The sequence below is a fragment of the Pituophis catenifer genome, unplaced genomic scaffold (assembly GCF_029215685.1).
Source record: "Pituophis catenifer annectens isolate HBS135680 unplaced genomic scaffold, rPitCat1.0.hap2 SCAF_2, whole genome shotgun sequence".
In the NCBI taxonomy this organism is placed as follows: domain Eukaryota; kingdom Metazoa; phylum Chordata; class Lepidosauria; order Squamata; family Colubridae; genus Pituophis; species Pituophis catenifer.
The window spans coordinates 145,543,213-145,562,275 of record NW_027256882.1 but is presented as its reverse complement, the minus strand read 5'-3'; the positions used below and the strand labels follow the sequence as shown (position 1 = coordinate 145,562,275).

The 19,063-nt window shown below is 37.7% G+C and overlaps 1 protein-coding gene across 1 annotated transcript in view; it reads right to left on the bottom strand.

The window, feature by feature from the left end:
* Window positions 1-19,063, bottom strand: part of RGS9 (regulator of G protein signaling 9) — a 49,471-nt gene that overhangs the window by 15,733 nt on the left and 14,675 nt on the right. The window contains exons 3-9 of the mRNA XM_070934740.1: window positions 16,525-16,575; window positions 16,305-16,411; window positions 14,429-14,480; window positions 10,123-10,181; window positions 7,336-7,412; window positions 6,119-6,200; window positions 2,872-2,934 (exon numbers count right to left, since the gene is read on the bottom strand). Of these exons, the coding sequence (XP_070790841.1) occupies window positions 2,872-2,934; window positions 6,119-6,200; window positions 7,336-7,412; window positions 10,123-10,181; window positions 14,429-14,480; window positions 16,305-16,411; window positions 16,525-16,575 (491 nt within the window). The remainder of the gene's footprint in view (window positions 1-2,871; window positions 2,935-6,118; window positions 6,201-7,335; window positions 7,413-10,122; window positions 10,182-14,428; window positions 14,481-16,304; window positions 16,412-16,524; window positions 16,576-19,063) is intronic.

Genomic DNA, 19,063 nt, shown 5'->3' with positions numbered 1-19,063 from the left:
ACAATAAAAGGGTATGCCAGGATGGACGCTGCATCTGGGTTGCTTATGTAAACTATTTAATTTGACAGGACAGTTACTTATTCCACTAGACAGTCTACGATTACAATGAAATTCCAACTGAGTTCCAGCCCATTAGCAAAGACAATATGGGGGCTAATCCACAGGAAATTTTTAAACAGCTTCAAATGTTTATAAAGCAGCTGGATTAAAGTAGATCCAACCCTCATTTCAGTTGATTTCCATTTCCCAGGTTTAAATATCTAGTAATATATAAGGAGACCTGAGTAGGATGAGATTCACATTAAAATGACAGCACATTAGTCTTCTATAGGACAAGCAACCAATTACTTCACAGAGAACGAAGGTCATATACATCGGAGAAAAGCAAACTAGAGAGAGAGAAAACAAAAGATAGAAGCGAAATGGTTAATTAACTATTTCACACGTAATTTTTATATTTTCATGTTTATCTACTAAAACTTTTCAAGAAAAAGAAAAAGTACACACTTATACATTCAGTGCTTACGGAATCAAAGTTATATTTCCTATTTTAAACGGCTATTTTTCTCTCTTTTTTTTCCTACCATTTTTTTCATCACAGCATTACTGTGTTAGTTATTTTCCATTTAGAATTAGTCTAAATGCAATCACTGATTTCTGTTACTCCTTACATACTTAGAACTGACTGTTGAGCATAATAAAACTCCCAATGACCAGAACTGAATCTAGAAATTTATAAACCTTTTGCAGTTTTTGTAGTCACTGTATAGTGTTGGCTGGCTTAAAAAAGGGCTCTCCTCTGCTAAGGAAAGAGCAGAGATTTTGAAAGGACTGAAAGCAGTGAGGAGGGGGAGAGGAGTTGAAAGGAAGATGTGGTGAAAATTATACCACTTGTATGTCTTAATGAATCCAGGGTTAGGATCCAGTGCACCTTGCCTTGGTGACCTTTTTCCTTTCAAGATCCTTAGGGTGATAGATCCTGCTTCTCTTTTCAAGAAAGGTCTATCAACCATCTCCTCTTATAGGGAAAAGCTAAGTCCTAAACTCTTGCATTTGTGTCTCCTCTTCAGTCTCCATGGCAACAAAATCCACTTGCCTCTATGATTCCCTGCCTCTGAGAGCTACAATAGTCGAGAGCTTGATTCACAAGAGAGCTCTGTTAGCTTTGCAAAGCATCACATGAAAACAATGCAAGAACTGTCTTGAGAGGGTCTTCAGCTGGATGTAAACCAAGCATCATCCAAGCCTCACCTTCCACAAGACTTCCACTGATCTATTAATAATAATAATATTAATAGCCAACGAGCCTCACTCTGTCAAAAACCTTAGAGTACTCATCTCAAATGATCTAAGTGCCAGAGCTCACTGTAACAGCATTGCTAAAAAAGCATTAAGAGTTGTTAAGCTAATCTTGCACAGCTTCTTCTCCGGTAATATTGAATTGCAAACTAGAGCATACAAAACTTTTGCCAGACCAATTCTTGAATACAGCTCATCTGTCTGGAACCCGCACTGCATATTGGACATTAATACAATCAAACGAGTCCAGAGATATTTCACGAGAAGAGTCCTCCACTCCTCTACTTGCAACAAAATACCTTATGCCACCAGACTTGAAATTTTGGGCTTAGACAACTTAGAACTTTGCCGTCTTTGGTCTGACCTAAGCATAGTACATAAAATCATCTGCTACAATGTCCTACCAGTCAGTGAATACTTCAGCTTCAACCAAAACAATACAAGAGCACACAATAGATACAAATTCATGGTAAACCGATCCAAACTTGATTGCAGAAAATACGACTTCAGTAACAGAGTTGTCAATGCCTGGAATGCACTACTTGACTCTGTGGTTTCTTCTCCAAAACCCCAAAACTTTAAACTTAGACTGTCTACTGTAGACCTCACGCCATTCCTAAGAGGTCTTTAAGGGGCGTGCATAAGCACATCAGCATGCCTACCATCCCTGTCCTAATGTTTCCTTTTATTCATATCCATTTCATGTATTCATAATTATGTTTACATTTGTATCTGTTATCAAATTCATGCTTGACGAAATCCATAAATAAATAAAATAAATAAATAAATATCTCTTCAGCGGCCAATATTTTCAATCTCCCTCATTCTTCCATTCTCTGTCGAAAGCTCCATGATGTGAATGGCATAGCCTGCCCAGCAGTATTATACAAATCAGATATAGCTGAAATTAGGTACAAGCTTAGAAGGGCTTAATTCTCACCGAGCTCTGGATGCAGTCCAGATCAAACTAATAGGATTTCCGTTTCTTTAAAATCTGTTGTGCTTGTGAACGCATTCCACAATGGAAAGCGAAGGAAAGAAAGAAGCAAGGGAGGAGTATAGAAAGAAAACTAAAAACCTTGCAGAGAAAAAAAGCACATTTTTTTTCAGGTGAAAAAAATGCTAGAACCTTTATTTACATCATGATGAGTTTGCGTGCAAGATTTGCTTACCATTCCAAAATGATGGTGATCTATAATGAGATCTCCCATCTATTTACATTTTGATTTTTGACAGTCATAGGTGAGAGATTGCAATCCAGCCTGAGTTCTGGTGGATGGCCAGATATTTTGAATAAAGGTATAAAAGGTATAAATGAAATAAAAATGTTTCATTTGATATGCTCGATCCACAGTACCATTTGGAAAAGGGATTAACTAGTCTTTCTGATGAAGACTGATTCCTGCCATTCCTAAGGATCTGTTTAAAAACAAAAAGGCCGCCACTCATTCCATGAACATATATGAATGTTCAGTAACAGTATGCTACTGAACTCATTTGTGCAATAAAATTAATTACAATGTAAGTTTACAATTCTATAATTAAAATATTATTAAAGCTTACCTAGTTTACCTTATTTTCACAGAGATCTACCACTCTATCCAGCCCATAATCAAGTGTGTCTTGCATTCCAGGCTATAATATAGAAACAAAACAAAATGTAATAAAGATGTATTTCTGCCATATTACTTTTTTAACATTAATCTGTATACAGTGCTTAACTCACAACCCTTCATTTAGTGATTGTTCAACATTACAACAGCATTGAAAAAGTGACTTATGACCATTTTCCCCCATCTGACCTTTGCAAGCATCCCCATGATCATGTGGTCAAAATTGAGACGCTTGGCAACTGGCTTGTATTTATGACTGTTGCAGTGTCCTGAGGGTCATACGATCACTTTTCGCAACCTTTTGACAAGCAAAGTCAATGGGGAAGCCAGATTCACTTAACAACCGTGTTAGCAACGGTATAGTGATTCATTTAATAACTGCGGCAAGAAAGGTCACAAAATGGGGCAAAACCCAGATGCAGTTTCCCAGGCCAAAGCTCACTTAACAAATGTCTCACTTAGCAACAGAAATCTGGAGTTCAATTGTGGTCATATATTGAGGACTACTTGTAAAATAAATAAATATAGCCACAGTAATACGTGGGCCATAAAAGATGCAGGAGCACATTTCCCTTTTCTATGTATCAATGCTATGAAATATATCCATTGCTGCATTTGGTAACTCTAATAAACAGGAGCATTTTTCTACGCAGTCGAGCAAAATCTGGGCAAGGAAAGTTGACTCATAGGAGAGAGGAAAAAAAGCATTACCCATTGGAGAAAGGAACGCTTTGACATAATAAACAGATTGGTACTGCTATCACATCTGCTTTGAGCACAGCTGAGTTTGGATCTGCTATCTGATGTCTGCTGAAGTTGGGCCATCAATAATTAAACCTCAGCCAGTGCTATCTTAAAAGGGGGGGGGGGGAACAGCTCAAGAAAGAGAAAGATCCAAAAGGAAGCCTGACATGATCAAAGGGGTTTCAGCAGGAAAGATGAACTGGGACCAAAGGGGCCGTTGCGGTGTGTAGACCTTATCTACAGATGGTACTTTTCCCCCCCTCTAAGTCAAGCTCCAATTATAGCTTGACATTTGCTGGAGGCTTCTACTTTTCTGTCTGTTAACTGCTGGGCTCTCCGTGGCCATTTACACTGTGTGCACAATTAAAAGTGGATCTTTGATTATGATTTGGGATTAGGGAATGTAGCTCCTTGGCAAGCGTTAAGAGTCCTACGGCCTGCTGTGATCAGTGTAGTAACTGCTCGGGGAAACAACCCCCAGCATCTGCCAGAAGTGTCTCCCAAAGACCAGAAACCCATGCTGTTGTTTTGGGTGCCCAGCTTGATGTCTTTTTCCAGCATGGAAAAGTTGCCAAAAGCACCCTATGGAGCAGCTCAAGGCATGGAAGATGAATGGGGGGAAATTACTGTAGATAATAAGGAGGCAGAAATTCCACAAACCTGCATTTAATTTTGGGGCTTTTGGCAATAACTTCAGTTGGTTTTGAGTGAAATTACAATCGCAACCCTGTAGAAATAGGAATCAAACTACAGGAGTTTTGTTCATGGAAACAAATATAAGCAATGCAGACTTTTGCCCAATGCATATAAGAGGATGCAGGGGTAACCCATGTGTCGTGAGAAATTAGTAACTCATAAATGTAATGCCTCAATCCCCACCACAAATGTTTATTATTTATCATACTAATGATTATACTTACTTATTTATTCACACTAATGTATGAATAAAACCACCATTTACCGATAGTCCTCAATTTATGGCCACAATTGACCCAAAATTTCCATTGCTAAGCAAGACAGTTATTAAGTGAGTTTTGCCCTCTTTTACAACCTTTCTTGCCAGAGTTGTTAAATGAATCACTGCAGCTATTAAGTTAGTAAATGGTTGTTAAGTGAATTTGGCTTCCCCATTGACTTTGCTTGTCAGAAGATCACGAACAGGTATCACATGACCTTGGGACACAGCAACCGTCATAAATACATGCCAGTTACCCAGCGCCTGAATTTTGAACACAAAACACGGGATGCCGCAATGATCATAAGTGTGAAAAACGGTCATAAGTCATTTTTTTCAGTGCTGTTTAGTGAGCAGTCACTCAAGAAATGGTTTTAAGTTGAGGACTACTTGTGCATAGGATTCTGGGCTACCCATAGGTAAAAGTTATAAAATACAATATCATATATTGGCTTGCCATCTTAAATTCTATTGGATTATTAATACAACAGAATTTAAGATGGCAAGCCAATGTAGGAATATAGGGGGAGGTTATTCCTAGGGGAGGTTATCTACTACATTTGATTCACTACTCAGGCCTTGTAATCTTCCAGTCATAGTTCCCATGTAGGGAGGAAATAATTTCCATGCCCCCTTGATGCCAAACGACTAAAAGAGAAGTCCTCAAAATATTTGGTGAAGAACATTTATTTATTTATTTATTTATTTATTTATTTATTTATTTATTTATTTATTTATTTATTAGTTCGATTTATATGCCACCCTTCTCTGGAGACTCAGGGTAGCTTACAATGCATTAAGCAATAGCCTTCATACTTTTGTATATACCTGCTTAGTAGGGCTTTTGCCCCCCCCCAGCGGTGTTCTTTTTTATACAAAGTCAATTTATTGCCCCCACAATCCGGGTCCTCATTTTACCTACCTCGAAAGGATGGAAGGCTGAGTCAACCTTGAGCCTGGTGAGATTTGAATTTGCAGTAATTGCAGTCAGCTGGTGCTACTTAACAGCACTTTAGTCTTCTACGCCACCAAGGCTCTTTCATGGAAGACTTAAAAATTCTAAACATCACATGGGAAGATGCTGAAGTATTCGCCCAAGACCAAAAATGCTACAGATTTCTAGTTGCCCAATATGCCACATAGCATTTTTAAAAAGCATTTTAATGATGTGTATGTGTGTCTGTGTAATAAAGAAAGCTACCTGCCCTTTTTGAAGCAAGGAATATCTATGTGTTGTGCTGCTGCTTAGATCATCATTTTATCTTTGGATTCAACCTGTCTTGACAGTCAATGACTCATGAGGGGTAAGTAATACTGATTTTCAAACTCAATTTAACACAAAAGAATAGTGTCCCATTGAGTGAAATCAGGAAGGGAATATGCTTAGCGGAAAGACATTCAACATGCCTGGGATTTTGCTTCCAGTCATTACAGTACATTGTAATTATCTTGTGATATAGCCAAACACATTTACAGGTACTTAAAAAGTAAGTCTACTCTTGCTTACAGGAGTCCGTTGCACTAGCCAGTAGGCTTTCTCTTGAAAAGCCAAAGTATACCGGTCTTCTTTCGTTCGTTCCTTTTCTGCGCTGCAAAATCCAAGAAACTTTTTTAAAAAATAAATCAAAACAGGAGATTATAATTGTTTCTTGGGATTATTTATACATGCTAACAGGAAATAACATAAACATGGCATGGAATTTTCTTGCAGATCTTTAATACACATGATGGAGAAAAATCTACCACTTCATTGTATAAATATTCCCTTTTTTTAATTAAGGGATCATTCTTTGAATATTTCTCTCTAAACAGTAGAAATAGTCCATCCTTTAGTGACCTAAGAAGATAGTGAATAAGATGTTTTCTAAAAAAAAAAAAATTACAATAAAGGAATTGTGTTATCCCCGTTTTACGGCTATGGATCTAAGGTTGTGAGTTCTAGATTAAGATGAGATAAAGCAACCACAAACTTTACTTTCATATTATGTAATTGGCTATGGCCAATCACTAAAAAAAGTTCTCCTAAGACAGATATCAGTGTAAACATCCCATTACAGGAAAAGAAAATAACATTTATACCTCTCATACAGACTGTGCATGCCATGAATTTACCACTGTCCGTGAATTTTATTTATGTGCCAAACTGCAAGTCCGTTATTAATGATGAGGTTCAAGGAAAAAGCAGAGCCAGGTCAATTTTTGATGACCCTTCTTAAAAGGCGGGAGAAGGTAAAATAAAATTGCTCTGCTACTGAACACCTGCAGCTGCTTATTACTTATTCCTTTGCTCAAACAAAATATGGGTAATCCTCGGCTTACAACCATAATTGAGCCCACAATTTCCATTGCAAAACAAGACAGTTGCTAAATGAATTTTGACCCATATTATGACCTTTACTGCCACAGCTGTTAAGAGAATCATTGTGAAGTTGTTAATTTAGTAACACAGGTGTTAAGTGAATCTAGCTTCCCCATTGATTTGCTTGTCAGAAGGTTGCAAAGGGTTGATCACATGACCCCGGGACACTGCAACTGTCATAAATACATGCCAGTTGCCAAGCATTCGAATTTTGATCATGTGACCATGAGAATACTGCAACGCTCGTAAGTGTGAAAAATGGTCACAAGTCAGTTTTCAGTGCTGTTGCGACTTCTATCGCTAAATGAATGGTTGTACGTCAAGGACGACCCATATATCCTCCTCAGTTAAGAAATGTCTTCTACCTGTACTGCTCCTTGGCCTGCATAATAATGAAATCCCACTTATGGTTGATGCGTTTGTTCAATATGCTATAATGTTCCTGGAAAAGAAACAGTGAGAGAGAAAGCAGCAAAGGCAACATTGTTAATGCAATCACAACAAAGGATGTGATAAACAGTTGCAACAGTGATTTTATGCACCAAGCATAAAATAAACAAGATTGATAACATTTTTCAACAAAACTTCTTAATATTAATCACAATGGCAATAGTGAAGTGGCCAATACTTAAAAAGGGATAAATGTTTTGACGGTGTTTCAAAATAATGAAAAAGAAAAGGTTGTGTATTTTACTTTACACAGGTATACACATCACTTGTCGAAAAGAGATCCGAGGTAGAAGAAGGAATTAAAAATGCACTGGAGCATGTACAATACAATAACATAAAAACATATAAAACATAATACAGGTAGTAATCTACAACCACAGTTGAGCCCAAAATTTCCATTCCTAAGCAAGATAGTTGTTAAATGAGTTTTGCCCCATTTTACAACCTTTCTTGCCATGGTTGTTAAGTAAATCACTGCAGTTATTAAATTAGTAACATGGTTGTTAAGTGAATCTGGCTTCCCCCATTGACTTTGCTTGTCAAAAGGTCGCAAAATGGGATCACATCAGTGGTGGGTTTCAAAAAATTTTACTACCGGTTCTGTGAGTGTGGCTTGGTGGGCGTGGCTTGGTGGGCGTGACAGGGGAAGGATACTGTAAAATCCCCATTCCCTCCCCAATCCAGGGGAAGGATACTGCAAAATCTCCATTTTCTCCCGATCAACTGGGACTTGGGAGGCAGAGGATAGATAGGGGCAGGGCCAGTCAGAATTTTTACTACCAGTTCTCTGAACTACTCAAAATTTCTGCTAACCGGTTCTCCAGAACTGGTCAGAACCTGCTGAAACCCACCTCTGGATCACATGACCCTGGGACACTACAACCGACATAAATATGAGCCGGTTGCTAAGTGTTTGAATTTTGATTACGTGACCATGGGATTGCTGCACCAGTTGTAAGTATGAAAAAATGGTCATAAGTCACTGTTTCAGTGCCATTGTATCTTTAAACAGCCACTAAATGGAAGTTTGTAAGTCGAGACTCCCTGTAAAAAATGCATAACAATTGTGAGAAGAGAAGTCTGCGCTTCAGATTGAAGCCTAAAAAGTATTTTGGAGTTGGCATGGATGTGTACCTTCCATTTCCTTAAGAAACAGTGAAGCCAGGAAAATATGTTTGAGTTAAGGCAGTGCCAGGGCACCACACGGATAGGATATAAATCCCTCCATTGTCAAGAGCTAGATTTGAGTTGATTCTGGTTGACCACCCCCATATATGTAGAGGTGTAATATATGTATGTAAAGAAATGTGGAAATAACCTTAATGATGGAATGGATGCACTGTTAAGAGAGGACAATTGTTCATCAAGTGTTTTTCTGGGAAGTAGCAAATAAAAGAAACAAACTAAAAGTAGCTTTGTTTTTACAAGTAGCCCTCAATTTACAACAGTTTATTTAGTGACTCTTTGAAGTTACAATGGCATTGAAAAAAGTGACTTATGACCGTTTTTCACACTTAACAACTGTTGCAGAATTCCCATGGGTTCTGTGATTAAAATTCAGACACTTGATAACTGACTCATATTTATGACAGTTGCAGTATCCTGGAGTCGGGTGAGCACCTTTTATAATCTTCTGACAAGCCAAGTCAGTGGGGAAGCTTAACAACTATGTTAGTAACTTAATAACTGCAGTAATTCACTAACAACTACAGCAAGAAAAGTCATAAAATGGGGCAAAACTCACTTAGCAAGTGTCTCGCTTAGCAACAGAAATTTTGGGCTCAGTTGTGGTCGTAAATCTAAATTGTTTGGTATATGAGAGGGAAATTCTGATGGGCTTCCAAGAGTCTATTATTATACCGTACAATAATAACAGAGCATTTCTGTAATCCTTGTGGTGTCTGTTTCCTAACCTGGTTTACCTCAACGGAAGTTGTCAAAAGTTTTGAACAACTATTATTCAGGTTGTTTCTTGGTGGTGGTGCTTTACAAGCTGCCAATTCCTAATTCTATATGGTGTGGTGTGATATGCTATGGCATGTTATATACCCTGTTTCCCCAAAAATAAGACATCCCCTGATAATAAGCCCAATCTTGCTTTTGAGTGCATGTGCTAAAATAAGCCTCCTCCCGAAAATAAGTCCTCCCCAAAAATATTTAAACGCAAAGCTGGAAATCAGGTAAGGTGGCAAGAGGAACTCCATCTTGCTCCACACGCCCCAAAATAATAAGACCTCCCTGAAAATAAGGCCAACCTCTTATTTCAGGGTTCAAAAAAATATAAGACAGGGTCTTATTTTCAGGGAAACACGGTAGTTCATAGTACATTCTTTCAAAAAACAAGATTGTGGTTAACCCAATCATAGATTTGAACAACTATTTGGAGCAAAACCTACTGTTTTGCTTCTCTTTTTTAAAATGAATTGTTTTTAATGTTCATCTTAATTGTTTTCAAACCTTGTTATTCTTATTCTAATGGACTTAAGGTTTTTCCCTCCTTCTCTTATAAAATACTCTGGGTTCCTTTGAGGAGAAAGTGGCATATAAATAAAAGGAGTAAACAAACAGGTTCTTAAGCCTCATGTGCTTAGCGTATCTCAATAATCTGATTTGGTAAACTTACCAAGACAAGTATTGAAATAATGCTACTGGTTAAGATGCTTGTAAAGAATCTTGCATAAGAAAAAAAAATACCTTCCTACCTTTTCATAATCTTCTAGAGCTCCTTTCTTCTTAATATTTCTCTTTGCTAGGTAAATGGCTGGGGATATTGTTAAAAAAGAGAAAGTACTTTATTGCACAATTGTAAAAACCAAATGAATGTGATTAATGACTAAGATTTAGCCTGAATGTTATACAATATTTTCCAAAGGGAGGCTGTGCCCCACAGGCATCCAGTCAAGACAGATGGAATTCCAGGGAACCAGGCTTCACAAGAACATGGGTGTTGGTGTCTTCTTCAGACACATCATCTTGAATCACACTATCGCTGTGGAGGAGGCAACAGCAAGTGAGGGGCGGTTAGAAGTTTAGATGGGAAGCATCCCTTAAATAACTGTAGCCAAATACCTTGAATTAATGTATGTGCAAGTTATACATACAACAAAGATCAGAACTGCTGTGTTATGTTCCTGATCAGCGTATTTTTACTTATGACTTTAAAAGAGGAATGACTTTCAATACTCTTCAAAGATCAAGGGTTATTTAGGAATAAAAAGTTGCTGCACTGTGTCCAATGAAGTTACTGTAGAATCTCTTGAAGCATATTTATTTATTAATTTTTTATGCCACCCATATCCCCTATAGAATGACTTTTGGCTTCTTACATTATAAAAACAAGTAGAAAAATAATGCAAATATGAATTCATTAAAACTACACAGATTAAGATTTTTAAATGAGAGTGAGAGAGAAAAAGAGAGAGAGAGATTGTGTGTGTGTGTGTGTGTGTGTGTGTGTGTGTTTTGAAATTTTCTTAATAGTCTTTATTGGTTGGTGACAATTATCTGCCATATTTACAGTAGCTGCTTCATACTTAGTCTATCAATCCCACACCTAGCTATCATGACTCATTATGGCTCTTAAACCCTTCTCCTGCCTCACCAGAAGTCTTTTCAAATGTAGAGGCCAGAAGCTGACTGTAAGGCCTTTTTGTAAGTAAACGCCTTTTCACTGAACTAAGAAAACTCATACACATTACCCAATTCGGTAAGGCTGAATGAAACAGTTTGGAGGATAAAAAGGATATCTGCAGTTGGCATATAAGACGCAGTACTGAAAGGATTGTGTCCAGTTGAGTTGTTGACCAAAAGTTATTTGACTACAGAGAATTGCCTCTATGTATGGACAAGGTTCTACATTTAGGCAAGAAAAACATAATGCACAGGTACAGTATATGTGGTACCTTGGAAAGAAAAACAAATACCACCTCAAGAACATGTTATTGGAAAAATATTGGAGTGCGCCGAAATGAACAAATTGACTTCAGAAATTAATGACAGAGAAGATTCGGAATTTTATAGCGTGTGGGACATGTGGTACGAATGGATGGGGAAAAGAAATAAAGAAGGAAATAGAGATTAAATATTAATTAATTAACAAAATCTATATGAATAGTATTATATTTAGTCTTAGAGAGTTGAGCACTATTATCTTTAAGTATTTTGAAATTAAATCTAGCTTTAAGAAACAATATCAAATAAAAGACAAGTAATAATGCATGTAGATGTATATATGTATATAATTGCACCAATGAACCGAAAATGTACCGAATGTATCACTATATGTTATAATAAAAATCAAATTTAAAAAAAAAAAAAGGATTGTGTCCAGTAGAGTTGTTGACCAAAACTTATTTGACTACAGAGAATTGCCTCTATGTATGGACAAGGTTCTACATTTAGGCAAGAAAAACAGAATGCACAGGTACAGTATATGTGGTACCTTGCTCAATAGTAGTAAATGTGAGAGGGATCTTGGAGTCCTAGTGGACAACCATTTAAATATGAGCCAGCAGTGTGCAGCAGCTGCCAAAAAAGCCAACACAGTTCTAGGCTGCATAAACAGAGGGATAGAATCAAGGTCAAATGAAGTGTTAATACCACTTTATAATGCCTTGGTAAGGCCACACTTGGAATACTACATTCAGTTTTGGTTGCCACAATGAAAAAAAGATGTTGAGACTCTAGAAAGAGTGCAGAGAAGAGCAACAAAGATGATTAGGGGACTGGAGGCTAAAACATATAGCTGCAGGAACTGGGTATGTCTAGTTTAATGAAAAGAAGGACTAGGGGAGACATGATAGCAGTGTTCCAATATCTCAGGGGTTGCCACAAAGAAGAGGAAGTCAAACTATTCTCCAAAGCACCTGTGGGTAGAACAAGAAGCAATGGGTGGAAACTAATCAAGGAGAGAAGCAACTTAGAACTAAGGAGAAATTTTCTGACAGTTAGAACAATTAATCAGTGGAACAACCTGCCTCCAGAAGTTGTGAATGCTCCAACACTGGAATTTTTTAAGAAGATGTTGGATAACCATTTGTCTGAAGTGGTTTTTTTCCTGTCTAAGCAGGGGATTGGACTACAAGACCTCCAAGGTTCCTTCCAACTCTTTTGTTCTGTTCTGTTCTGTTCTATTCTATCTTCCTTTTCAAGAGGTTGTATCTTAAACAAAGAGATCCCCAAGTGTAGAAGTGATCCTGTCTTTGTGGTGTCAATATTTTTCATTAAGAAATAGAGACACTGGGGAAAAGAAAGTCAGATTGTAGTGCAGTCCTAAAATTTCAGTTACTTTTTGTTCTTCCGCATTTTGAACAACTTTTACATTCTTCTCAATACTTCTCCTGTATATGTACTGCCTTTAACAGTAATCAAGAGAGGACAACAGAATTTAATTAATTGATGTGCTGCACTTCAGAATCAATCTGAAAGAGGACAAAACTATATTTCTTGTATTATGGTTTGTCACATAGTCAGCCAGATGCTTAAATTGGATTTGAAATTTTTAATCTATCAAGCCCTCCCAATGACCCAGGATAGTACGGTATTATACAGGTAGTCCTCTATTTACACCATAATTGAACCCAAAATTTATGTTGCTAAATGAAACATTTGTCAAGTGAGTTTGCCCCATTTTACGACTTTTCTTGCCACTGTTGTTAAGTGAATCATTGCAATTGTTAAGTTAGTAACATGACTGTTAAGTGAATCTGGCTTCTCCATTGACTTTGCTTGTCAGAAGATCGCAAGATCTGATCACAAAGCTCCAAGACAATGCAACCGTCATAAATATGAATCAATTGCTAAGCATCTGAATTTTGATCATGTGACTATGGGGATGCTGCAATGGTCGTAAATGTGAAAAACGATAGTAAGCCACTTTTTTCACTGCAGTTGTAACTTTGAACGGTCACTAAATTAACTTTTGTAAATTGAGGACTACCCGTAATTAGTATTTGCTTTAAAAATAAACAAGATATTTTTGTTTTGCACAGGATCCTCGCTGAAGTTCTCCAACTATTATTTTTTGTTATGCATTAAAAAGACTTAAGGTTGGGATCTCACTATTTGCTAGTTTACTTCCTTGGTGAATACGCCCATCTTCCAGTTCTTACACAGTGCAGTCTCTTTTAACTCATTCAAAAACTTCCTGGGAATTCACAGTGGGTTCCTAAACTGGCCAGAATTGTTTTTCCTCATTGGAATAGCATTTTAGTTTTGAGAAGGTCCCAAGCTTTCTGTGCTTTATTTGATTTAATGGGTCATATCTTGCATCCCACCCAGAATTTCTTTAAACTTGTTGAAATGGGATCTTTTGAAATCTAGCCTCAGTGTGTGTTTATACTGTGAGCCACTGGGCAGTACCAGTGGTGAAATCCAAATTTTTTTACTACCGGTTCTGTGGGCATGGCTTGGTGGGCATGGCAGGGAAAGGATACCGCAAAATCCCCATTCCCTCCCCACTCCAGGGGAAGGATACTGAAAAATCCCCATTTCCTCCCTATTTCTGGGGGAAGGATATTGCAAAATCCCCATTCCCACCCTCTGGGGCCAGCCAGAGATGGCATTTGCCGGTTCTCCGAACTGCTCAAAATTTCCGCTACCGGTTCTCCAGAACCTGTCTGAACCTGCTGGATTTCAACCCTGGGCAGTACCTGAATTCATAAATTAGGCAGGAGAGAGGGGGGGAGGGGGGAGGGAGAAAGGAATGGTAGATTGACACATGAGATGGAGATGAGAGAGAGTTGGGAGAGGAGAGAGAGAGAGAGAGAGAGAGAGAGAGAGAGAGAGAGAGAGAGAGAGAGAGAGAGAAGGGTAGGGATTGCTATTTAAAATAACATTTTAAATAAAAGGCAACTAATGGGGTAGACTCCCTTTTAAAGAGAAGAATGTATTTTTCTCCATAAATGACTCCTTATAGCAAAGTAATTAGGACAGAAACTTTTGATTTTATGTGTTTTTTGCTGACATTGAACTTTTACCTAGAAAAGGGAGGTAATAGGTTAAACATACCGTAATCTGTATCTTCTGCTCCCCATTGCTGGGTTGGCCAAAAGTAGGGTGTCTGTAGGAAGGAAGACAAACACTAAGAATCAAGTTATTGATAATTTCCTTAACAAACTCTTCTAAATCGTTCTTATATTTAATACATCACTGCTAGCCAATAAAGCTTAAAAGGTTTTAAAATTCATTTCAATACGTTTCTTCCCTATTATTTCCAATTATTTTAGAACAACTTTGAATAATGTTTTAACAATTGGGCGGGGAGCTGAAAAGTGTGAAGGGAAAGCCAAAGATGCTAAGAATACAGGTGGTCCTTGATTTACAACCTTTCGTTTAGTGACCAAAGTTACAACAGCACTAAAAAAAGTGACTTACAACTGTCCTTGCACTTACAGCCATTGTTAGCATCCCCATGGGCAAATTATCAAGGTTTGGGTGCTTGTTAATCAGCATGTATTTGTGATGGTTGCAGTGTCCCAGGGTCACAATATTGCCCTTTGCAAACTTCCTAGATAGCTTCTGACAAGCAGCTGATGTGGGAAGCTGGACTTGCTTAACAACCATGTGATTCACTTAACAACTGCACTGATTTGCTTAAGAACTGTGGCAAACAAGTCATAAAACTGAGCCTAAATCATTTAACTGCCATGCTTAACAACAGAAATTCTTATACTAATAGCATGTACTTATGACTCGCTCATGGTCGTAAATCAAGGACCACATGTAATAACATTAGGAAAATTCATTAAGCTTTAAACTGTTGATTCTCTCTTAGTATTTGCATTTCATGGTGAAAATGTTATATACAGTACAGATGGTCCTCGTTCAGATACCACAATTCAAATTGGCAAGTTGGTTGTTAAGTGAACCAAGTGAAACCAAGGCTGTGCTTATTATCTTACTTCAACCTTACAGCTTTAACAACTGGCAAAGGTTGTAAAAGGGAGGATTACATTGCAAAGTTATTTTTTCTTCATCGCTACAAAAAGTCACTAAATGAGGCAGTTGCTGATCAAGGACTACCTCTAATTAGTTTGCAGCTGTTTTTCACTTTTATGTTGAAATAGCTATCATTGATTCGCTCCATCAAAATTGTGTTTCTTTTTGTGGTTATTAAATTATATAACAAAGAAAATACGAAAGATGGAAAAAGAAGCCAAGGAAGGATAGAAAAAAAATAAAAACATGGAGACTGGAGGTAGAAACGGCGGGGACAATTTGTCCTTACTCCTTTCCCAATTTCCATGATAGAACTCAAAGCAAAAAAGTTGTTCCTCTTTTATTTGGGCATAGCCAATGGTGGGTTGCCCCCCCGGTTTGCACCAGTTCTATAGAACTGGTGGTAAAACCGGCAGGAGGCTCCGCCCACCGACCCCAACGTCATCAAAATGCTTCTGCACATGCGCAGAAGCTTCTCCGCTTGCGCAGAAGAGCACGTGTCGCCAGCATATGCGCACGATCCTGTTGCGAACCGGTAGTAAAGGTAAGTAGAACCCACCCCTGGGCATAGCCTGTATTGGGATTACAATTCCCAGAATTCCTAGCCACTTATAGCCACGAGAAAACGTAGCTTGCATTTCTGAATTTTATAATCTGGCCTGGAGAAGTTGGGGAGACAAGTGCCTTTGCCTCATATTCCAAACTATTTTTTTTTTTCTTTTAGAATCATTTTCTTAACCATTTTAAGGATTTTTATAATTTGCTGCTATTTTTTTCCAAGATCATTTTTACTGCATGACACACTATGGAAGCAAATGTACGGGCCATCGTGATTGACAGGCAGCAAGTACAAGCTTTAAGAAAATAAATAAAAATGCATCATTAGCTCCTGCCATGATGCAAAGCAGGTTATCTTTCTTTTTATCTGCTCTACCGATCTACCTACCTGGAATCGATAGAGGCTGGTGTCTCCTTTGAGATTTAGATTCTTTCGGTCCTGAAGAGGATACATGTACCCACACTTCATAATCATACTTCCTAAATGTAGCCCCTCTTTAAAAAAAAAAAATACAGATCAGTTGCTTTCAATGGGGAGCACAAAATAAAGCCAAACTACTCACTTCAGAGGGAAAATATGTAACTTAAAAATAATGGTATGTCCTTACCTTCATTGGTAATCTCCAAACGCTTCACAATCCATTGCAGCATATCACAACCTGGAGGACAAAGGCAACACAGAAAACAGCTTTAGGTCAACCCAAGTTTCATTCCCTCTTTTCTTCCTGGTTAGTAAAGTCAGTCCTCGACTTACGACCGCAATTGAGCCCAACAATCTGCTGCTAAGCAAGACAGTTTTTAAGTGAGTTTTGTCCCATTTCACAACCTTTCTTGCCATGGTTGTTAAGTGAATCATTGCAGTGGTTAAGTAAGTAACATGGTTGTTCAGTGAATCTGGCTTCCGCCTTGACTTTGCTTGTCAGAAGGTTGTAAAAGGTGATTATATGATACCAGGACTTTGCTACCATCATGAGTCAGTTGCCAAGCGTCCAAATTTTGATCACATGACCATGGGGATGCCGCAATGGTTATAAGTGTGAAGAATGGTCATAAGTCACATTTTTAATACTATTGTAACCTTGAAAGGTCGCTAAACAAATGATTGTAAATCGATGACTATCTGTAGAAACTATATTTATCTATAGAGGCAATGGGAAAACGAGAAATCCACAGATATACCTCACAACACCAGGAGCAGACAAAGCTTTGCTGGTGAGCTGAGGGAATTTTGAAAAGGGATCACTGTTTATCTTCTATTCAAATCTATACGGATCTCTTTTTTTTTTCATTTAAACAGGTATTTGCATTTCTCTCAAAACGTGCATATAATATTTGGCTAAAAGGGAAAGTAGGATTACAGAAAATATACATGTGCATGTCCTGCTTCGTGGCAAATAAAACCAAAATATTACAGTTCCAACACTTTTAAAAGAATTAAAAACCTTTACTACTTAAAAAAAACATACAACAGAAGCCAATTAGTGCAGCGATCTGCAGCATGGTGGAAAATATGCTCATGATTATCTTCTGGAACACTTGTCAATCTCCCTTATCTAACCTGATTCTTAAATTGTTTTAGTGTTTCTTAAATTTACAGAAATGGGAGGCTGGCGTGCTGCTGCAAAAGAAAAGGCTAACTTCTAGTATTGTTTTTGTTTGCAAAAATGCCTTTCAAGCTTTGCATATACCACCTAGAAATCTTTGCATATTAAAAATGGAAGGCGACAGCAGCCTAAGGCCTTTGTTTGCAAAAGAAGGAAGGAAGGAAGGAAGGAAGGAAGGAAGGAAGGAAGGAAGGAAGGAAGGAAGGAAGGAAGGAAGGAAGGTGGTTCTAAGGTGGTTCCAAGATGCTAGTAAGTGGTTCACTTGCTTTTTGGGAAATGTATATATTTAGAGAGAGGTAAGTCATTTTGAATACTTTGTGAGTAGGCAAGGCATAAGGTCATTTTGTTAAGATACCACATTCATAATTCCAAATAAATTCAGGGGCTCAAAATGGCTGATTTCATCTCAGCAGCTTTATCGCAGCTATCCTATCTGAGGAAAGATAAACTGGTATGAAATACAGGTAGTCCTCAACTTATAACCATTTGTTTAGTGACTGTTTGAAATTACAACAGAACTGAGAAAAACTACTTATGACCATTTTTCACCTTTATGACCATTGCAGAAATCCTCGTGGTCATGTGATCAAAATTCAGATGTTTGGCAACTGGCATGTATTTATGACTGGGGTCATGTGATCCCCATTTGTAATCTTCCCAGCTGCCTTCCAAGAAACAAAGTCAACTGGAAAAGCCAGATTCACTTAAGAACCGCATGATTCACTTAACAACTGCAGTGATTTGCTCAACAACCGTGGCAAAAAGGTCGTAAGATGGGGCAAAAGTCACTTAACAACTCTCTTGCTTAGCAACACAATTTTTGGGCTCAGTTGTGGTTGTTAAGTCAAAGACTACATGTAAAAGGATAAGAGCATGAACTGAGTCCCCTCTGGGAGAAGGGCGGTATACAAATTAAATTAATAAATAATAAATAAATAAACTACGAAAAGAAAAACACCTGTTACTTGGTCCCATTTTGGATTCTAACCAAAATAATTGTGCCAATCCCCAAATGATCCCTTGGCCTAATAGTAACTTGAGTTCTATGGTCTTTTTAAAGTCTTTAGTATTTATGGTGTCTCTAATGATTTAAAGCTACTTGCTTTTTGACCAAACAGAACCCTTTCCTTCTGATTTCCAAAGCACCTGTTTTGCTACATTGAGTTGTTAAAAGATGAACTCTGGGCTTGCAGCTGAAAAACTAAATCATAATGCAACATATGGGAGAAATGTGGATTAAACTGTATTCTCTCAACAAGGTGACTCACTGGGAACATAGTATTTCCTTTACAAAAGAAAACAGCAGGTTAGCCAGCAATCATGTATTTCAACTAAAGAGTTACTTAGAAATTAAAAATGAAACACAAAAGTAGGCATTAGATTTCAAAGGCTAGAACTCATACCCCAGCCAGTAAAAGAGTATTCAGGGAATTTATATAAAATGGGCATTAATGCTGTCTTCAAGTACATTTAATTAATGGGAAATGGCTAGTAGAGGAAATGATGAAGATGCATTTGTGGTTTTCTAAGAGGGCTTTTTTTA